Source organism: Chionomys nivalis, chromosome 12, assembly GCF_950005125.1.
Source record: "Chionomys nivalis chromosome 12, mChiNiv1.1, whole genome shotgun sequence".
NCBI classification, from domain to species: domain Eukaryota; kingdom Metazoa; phylum Chordata; class Mammalia; order Rodentia; family Cricetidae; genus Chionomys; species Chionomys nivalis.
Genome location: NC_080097.1, coordinates 57,630,501 through 57,637,980, shown reverse-complemented (window position 1 = coordinate 57,637,980; position 7,480 = coordinate 57,630,501). Strand labels below are relative to the sequence as shown.

The following is a 7,480-nucleotide window of genomic DNA, read 5'->3' as shown; positions in this document are numbered from 1 at the left end:
ACATTCCTAATGCTGTTGGTTGTATGTTCTCTGCTGCACCCTGTACCTCCTCTTGCTCTGTGACCTCATGTCATTGAGACACACCTTTCACTAGCTCCCACCAGAAAGGTACAGGGCAGGTAAACTTTTGAAAGATGGTTATTGCAATCTGTTTCATCTCTGTTCATGCTTGACATCTTGAGCATCTTCTGTGCCCATTGAAGTCATTGCAATCCTTTTTGTCTAAATTCCAGTGCAAATGACAAAAAGTCAGGAGCTGCTGCAATAAAGACTAGCTTTGTCTTTAGTGGTCTAAAATTCCATGATGACATCCCTGGTGTGATCTTTTCAGCCACGTTGCTTGATGCTCAATGAACTCTACTGCACTTGAAATCTTATACCATGGAACTCTACTGTATTATATTTCTCTTCTGATATTTTCTGTCTCTTCACTTTCTCTGTGCCTATTCATGTCAGTGACTACTTACATGATAACTTGGATTGATTTGTATATTTTTTCTCTCCTATTGTCTGTATCTTTGCCTTTTTGGCCACCTCTCAATTTAGAGTCGATGGCATCATCTTTCTTGCTGTTTCCGAATAGCCTCTCCTTTACATAATATCTCAGATACGATCTTTTCTAATCCAAAAGATTCTCCTATTGTGTTCTTCTAGGGAATTTTTTTGTTGTTGTTGCTTGGTTTTCTCTTTTAAATGCTGTAAGACTTTCTCAATTTTTTTGTATGTCCCACGTTTCCGTGTTTCATAACGAGACACTAAAAACAAGGAGAGGGTTAAACTTCCAAGTGCGTGGTCAGGGATTGTCTATTGGCTGGGACTTCTGTACAGTGGATTGGTGGAACACCATGTTTTGGGGTTTACAAATCCCTCTTGAATCTACACAAGAACGGTTTTTCAGGTGTCCGCGCCGCCGTGATCCGCGCCGCTCCTCCCTCGGCCCACTCCCTGCGCTCGCAGCCTCCTCGCCTCAGCCCCCGCCATAGCTGTCGCTTCTCCCGCCGTCACCACCTCCGAGAAGATGGCTGGGCCTCCCACATATGCTGATCTTGGCAAGTCTGCCAGGGATGTCTTCACCAAGGGCTATGGCTTTGGCTTAATAAAACTTGATTTGAAAACGAAGTCGGAGAATGGATTGGAATTTACCAGCTCAGGCTCCGCCAACACAGAGACCACCAAAGTGAACGGCAGCCTGGAAACCAAGTATCGATGGACTGAGTACGGCCTGACGTTTACAGAAAAGTGGAAGAACAGCTTTTATTTTATTCATTCATTTTTGCTTCACTGCTCACACTGCCAAGAAAACAGAAGTATCAGCTGTTGAACTGTCCCCCTTACTGTCTATGGCAGAGTCCTATCTCAATGTACATACACTCCTTTGGTCTCTCAGGGGTCTGTTTCACAATGCCTTGCTATTTGTGATGGATTGAGACGTGCCTAGACGAGCAAATCACACTTCTAGGTATGTCTGTGAGAGTATTCTCTCGAGGTGAGCAAATAAAGGGGACTCTCCCTGAATGTGGGCCATGCTGTCCCATTGGCTGGGGGTATGGGTGGACTAGAATAGGAAACGGGAAAGCAACTAGGGTGTGGCTCTCTGGACATACTTCCTTTCAGTCATGAGGTGAGCTGCTTTGCTCCACCACATGCTGTTGCTGTCTTCGCGTTCTGCCTGGCCACGGGCCCACAGCACTGGGGCATGCCAGCCATCCACTGAAAGTCCTGAAACTCTTAGTCAAGCATCCGTCTTTCTTCCCTTCATGTTGGTTTTCTCAGGTGCTTGTCAAAGGATGAAAAGCTAGCACACCATCTGCCTGAAAGACAGAAACTCCAACCTTCATAAGGATGGCAGTTCCCAGCCTCTGTTGCAGGTACATGTGGCCTTATGTGTTCCAGTCTTTGAAAAAATGCATACACATGGTATATGAATCTTCTGGAATGTCTTCTTGAGATGAAAACAGCTTACTTCTCTTCCTTTGTCCTCCTTCCTTACAATCAAGTGAAATTTGAGTTGATTAACTGCCATCTTGAACCTTGAAGATCTAAGTTCCATATCCTAAGACTGTGAATCTGACATCCTGAAGAAGGCTAGGCTATGATATCTTCTTACTAAAGCATGTATCATTAAGTGAGTTCCTTAACCCATTTGGGGGTTCAGATTAATAAAACTGTCCTACTTTGTGTCTTCTAACCTTCCAGGATTCTGAGGGCCTATGCACCAGGATGCCTCTTAAGATTTACCCCTCAGACACAGCTTACCGTTGTCCTCTCACCCGGGATGCTTCTCTAAGAATTCCCTGCTTCTGCAGTTATTTTGATCAGATGAACTTAGACCTCAAGAACAACTCAGTAAGATTATACTCAGACACTGAAGTCAAACAAATTAGACCTATCCAATAATGGAAGGTCAGAAGACACAAAGTAGGACTGTTTCATTGTTCTCAGTGGTGGTCATTTTGCTCAGACACACACACACTCTCTTCATCCCTCTTCACGGTTGATATCAGAGCCTCTAACCTTAATTTTGCCTGGGAGGTACAATTTCCTTTTGAAGCTATAACAAATAACTACCAACTTAATTGCTTCAAACAGTATGGATTAATGTCTGTAAGATTCTGGTGGTCAGAATCTAAAACAGGTAAACTGAGTTTCACTCCCTGTTGGGCTCTAGGGCAGTGGTTCTCAACCTTCCTAACTCTGCAACCCTTTAATACAGTTCCTCACGTTGTAACTCCCATCTATAAAATTATTCTGTTGCTTCTTCACAACTGTAATGTTGATGCTGTTATAAATCAGCACACACACAAACAATAAATTTAAGACATTTACGAAACAAAGTTTTAGTACTCCCAGTTAAGAAATCCCAAAGGAATCTGAGTTTGAGAAACAAGGAGACTAATCCAGAGTATCTTCTGTCTTAAGGGAGTCAGTGGCTTATGTGACTGGGGTCTGGCTACTTGAGGGAGTATCTGTTAGATGTGTGGACCCCTCTGAGCTGCTATCCAAGAGATTGAAATTTGCCAACCTCATGGCTGATCGTCCTGTCTCTAAATGTCCTATCCGTCACTACTTTTTATTCTTGATACCTCAGGCTGCGTCCTGACTGCGTAGCCTCTGGTATCGTTTAGCTTGATCTGACTCGCCAGCCTGATTGTGTTGCTTAACCACATTTGGCTGTGGTTCCCAAAGTAGAGTTTTTGGTTTGTTTGTTTGTTTTTCATGACACATAAGCTCTTTTGGGAGCCGGCCTCATTGATTCCTTCCTCTTCATCGCAGCTCTGGTATCAGGAAGTTACTTACCGTCTCATGAGCTCTGATGTTAGGCTCCTGTGCCTTCACTTGGCTCTCTTTCCCTCTCAGTTTGATGCTTCCCCCCTGTGGAGAACCTTTGCTGACCCTCCCAGCTGACCCAGAGCTCTGTGTCCTTGCTTCACTCGGTGTCTGTCGGGGATGGGGTGGAGTTAAGGAAGAAGAGAGATGGGACTTTCCCATCAGGCTCATGCGTTGTCTGCCCTCTGGAAGGCGAGGGCGGGTGCTTCCACCCCTGCATCCTTGCTTAGTACTGTGCGTGTTAATTGTGGCCTGTGTCTTAATTTAAGGAACATGGAGTGCTGTTGACCAGGCTCTGCTCGGGTGCTGCACGTTCACCTGTGAAGAGGACAGATGTGGCCCCTGCTCTTCCGGTCTGAAGGGAATTGGAGGCAGTGGATGAAGTGGCCCTGGTGAGGATAGGAGCAGCTGGGCGCCCGGCCTGCTCAGTGGTCCTGCAGTGTCCCTAGTGTGTTCACTTTCCCAAATGTGCTTCGTGACCTCTCACACTTTTCTCCGTTCCTTCGGCTGTATTCACGGTTTATTTTGGTTTTCAGTAGCAGAGTGAACGTGGCCAGGAGCCCCTTCATCTTCTGCCCCGTGCCCGTGCTCTCTGCGTCCCCCTGGGGGGTCATGGCCCTCTCCTGTCAGCTGCCAGCTCCTCTGCTTACTCGGGGGAGCTCGTGTCCTCTTGTTGGCTGGATGACTTCGGAGTTATCTCTTCGTTCGACATCATGGGTTTTCTCTCTCTTGGATCATTCTTATCTTTTAAAGATGCTCTAATGTTGTTTAATTTGAAAAAGTTGAACCAGGCATGGTGGTGCATACTTTAATCCTAGCGCTTGGGAGGCAGAGGCAGGAAGATCTCTGTGAGTTTGAGGCCAGCATGGTTTACATAACAAGTTTCAGGCCAGCTAAGGCCATGTAGAGAGACCCTGTCTCAAACAAAAAAGCAAAACAAAACAAAAAATTCCCTTTAACCCCAGCCACACCTAGCAGCCAACTATTTCTTCTCTGTAGTCATAGAACTTCCTGAAAGAATAGTTGCTGTTTCTGCCTTTCCCGCTTACTCCTCAGCGCTGCCTCGTGTTCTGTTCCCACCACTTCCGACTCCCTCACCCTGATGCCACATGAAGAGCATCCCCCTCACCTTACCTCACTGCTCACCTTACCTCACTGCTCACCGTTAGCATTTAGCTCAGCTGCCTCATTCTTTCCGAGTGAAACTCGCTTCCCCTCACTCTTGTGACTGCCTGGTCCTTGCTCTTTCTCGCCTACTGCCTTTCCCTCCCCGTTGTGCTGGGTGTTTCATTTTGCATTTATATAGTAATAGGTGAATTTAAGTTCCATCTGTGTGCATACAGTTATCATGTTATTTATATTTTTAGTTTGGGCCTGTCCTCTGAGTTTCAAATTAGTAAACCCAGTTCCTGACTTCATTCCTCTTTTTGATGTCTCTCCTGTCTCTCTAGTTTATATTTCCCAAATAGATCCTTCCCTGCCTCACCATCTGCTTCTTCACTAGCTGCATACAGTGTCAGCCTTGAGTAGACTGTTCAGCCAGATTCCAGGGGGGCTCTCTTGATCCCATAGTTTCTCTTGACCCCCACATCCCAGCCAGCTTTTGTTGTCTCCAGAATATAGAGTGCCTCTGTCTCTTTCATTTCTGCCCATTTTTATCTCCTTGACCTTGAGCTCTTCAGTTCCTAGGTCATTCAACTCTAGTCCTACGCCATTCTTCACGTTGCAGTTCTAAGCTTTAAAGAATGTGAGTCATTTATGTCACCAGGTGCTCGGACCCTGCGGTGCTGTTACACTGTCCTTTAAGTGCAGACTCTTTCCTGAGACGTGGTCACCGATATCTGGTGTCTTTGACTTACTATGCCTAAGATGTGTCAAGACTGATTTTACTGTCTTGATTGCCCTGTCCCAGATCTTTATGTGGCTGGCTTCACACATGGGCTTTAGTAGCATCTTAAAAAGACGTTTTCTAGTCTTCTCATCCTGCTCCATTTTCTTCGATGTGTGCCCTGCCAGAATGTTCTTGTTTGGTTGCTGACTTGTGACTGGAAGCACGTGTGTTTGTCTCCACAGATTAAGTTCCATGGGAGCCGGACTCCTGGCTGGCTCTGTGCCACATTCCCAGCACCTAGAAGGATGCTTGGTAAACGAGCATGTAGGAGTGGATGAACCAGAACTGCCAGGGAGGTGGGTGGGGCAGCTGCCTCGGGAGAGAGTCCGGTCCCGTCTTTGGAAGTGCTAGGGAGACACTGAAGGCGCATTTCTGGAGCAAGCATGTTTTAAGCATGTTTCTTTACCTTTCTTGTGTCCAAAGCAGCCGAGGAATGTGGCATGTTCATGAGTAACACAGGTTCTGGAGGGTTAATTCTCACGGGGCAGCTTATCTGTCCCCGGGCATGATAAGTATCCTTCAGAAACTTCCCAGGTTATTCTTGGAGGCTCCTCCACACACCTTTTTCCCAAACTTCTCAGGGTCCTGCTTTGCTTTGTTGTAGTAAACACTATGACCAGTAGCAACCTGGAGAGGGAAGGGCTTGTGTGGCTTATGTGTCATAGCGCATCATCAAGAGAAGGCAAAGCAGGACCGTGGAGGTAGGGACTGAAGCAAAGACCATGGAGAAATGCTGCTTGCTGGCTTGCTTTCCCTGGCTTGCTCAGCTGGTTTCCTTATACAACCCAGGACCATATGGGCTGGGTCCTTCCATATCAATCATCAGAAAGATAGAAGTCCCACATACATCATTTCCCCTTTTTCTGTTTAAGCAAAAAAGAAGGATTTAACTTTAACATAGCAAAATTATATATAACAAAATAGTAAGACCTCTAATCATTTGCTTTACCGGATAAAACTGTACCCAGCTCCACACCAGCAAGCCAGGCCTCTTAGAGGACACCAGACCCCATTACAGATGGTTGTGAGCCACCATGTAGTTGCTGGGAATTGAACTCAGGACCTTTGGAAGAACAGGCAATGCTCTTAACCTCTGAGCCATCTCTCCAGCCCCTAAATGATGTCCCTAAACCTGAGGGCAAACTCTGTTGGGAGAGAGGACGTCGTCCTCTAAGATTGCTTCCAGCTAACATGGGGGCGACGTTCTTCTTAGGGGGTCCTGTGAAAGCATATGATGCTAAAATTCCCAGATTAATATTTGGTCTGAGAAAATTGCAAATAGTCCTGAGTGTTTTGAGGAGGTCCGACCAGAATGTTGTCAAAAATGTGCACCATTCGAAACTGTCTTGTTCAGTTGGTACCAAAAAACAGGTCTAATATTAGTGCTATCAATATCATGACGTCATAATAACCAGGAGGTGTTGATGTTGTGGGGCCCCACTAGATAATGACTTTGTGTTTTGTTTCTTGCCCAGTTTGCTTAAGAATACAGATCAACCCCCAGAACAAGGCGGATTTCCAAGGCACCTCTCCAGAGCAGGCCTTTGCTGACTTCCTCTTTGCCAGCACTATCCTGCACCTTGTCGTCATGAACTTCGTTGGCTGAACTGCTCCCTGGTCCTTAGTTGTGGAGCTGGAGTCGACAGAACATGAGTGATGATCACAGCCGTGTCCTGTTGGGTTGACTTTAGCAGGTGGAATTAGAGGGGGCTGGCTCTGCTCCTAGTTGGAAGAGTTCTGTGGTGCTGTGATGTTTGCAGAATTTCCTGGAGGTTCAGTGTATTCTGTCGGCATGATCATCAGCCTGCTGTTCTCGGCAGTCACACCTTAGTGTCCTGCAGATTATTAAGGTGCAGAGTGCAGTGTGCTCAATGCAATGTATTTTACTAGTGACTGTGAAAGACATACACTCAAGATTTAAAACTTTTCCTTTATTTTTGTTGTTCTAGACAGGCTTTCTCTACGTAGCCCAGGCAGATCTCAAGCTTGTCAGCCTCCTGCCTCAACGTCCTTCCTGCTGGGATTACAGGTGTGCACCAAAGATTTTTGAAGAATGATAAATTGCAGGGATATTTTTAAAAAGATGTGTTCTTGAAGTTTTTCCAGTTTTGATTGTCATTGATGTTAGGTGTGGCCTTTGTTACCTGTTAGGCATTCAGAGTAGTATGAACGAGTGACAGTTGGTACTTAGTAATATGTGTCCCAAACTTAAATGATAAACTTGGATTAACTTGGGGGAAGATTTGGAATCAGACTGGTTCA

The 7,480-nt window shown here is 45.8% G+C and overlaps 1 protein-coding gene across 1 annotated transcript; it reads left to right on the top strand.

Moving 5' to 3' along the window:
• Positions 1 to 1,018: 1,018 nt before the first annotated feature.
• On the top strand, positions 1,019 to 6,824 carry LOC130884679 (voltage-dependent anion-selective channel protein 1-like). The gene is made up of 2 exons (XM_057785836.1): positions 1,019 to 1,307; positions 6,694 to 6,824. Exons 1-2 carry the CDS (start codon positions 1,019 to 1,021, stop codon positions 6,822 to 6,824), a joined length of 420 nt encoding a protein of 139 aa, XP_057641819.1.
• The last annotated feature ends 656 nt before the right edge of the window (positions 6,825 to 7,480 follow it).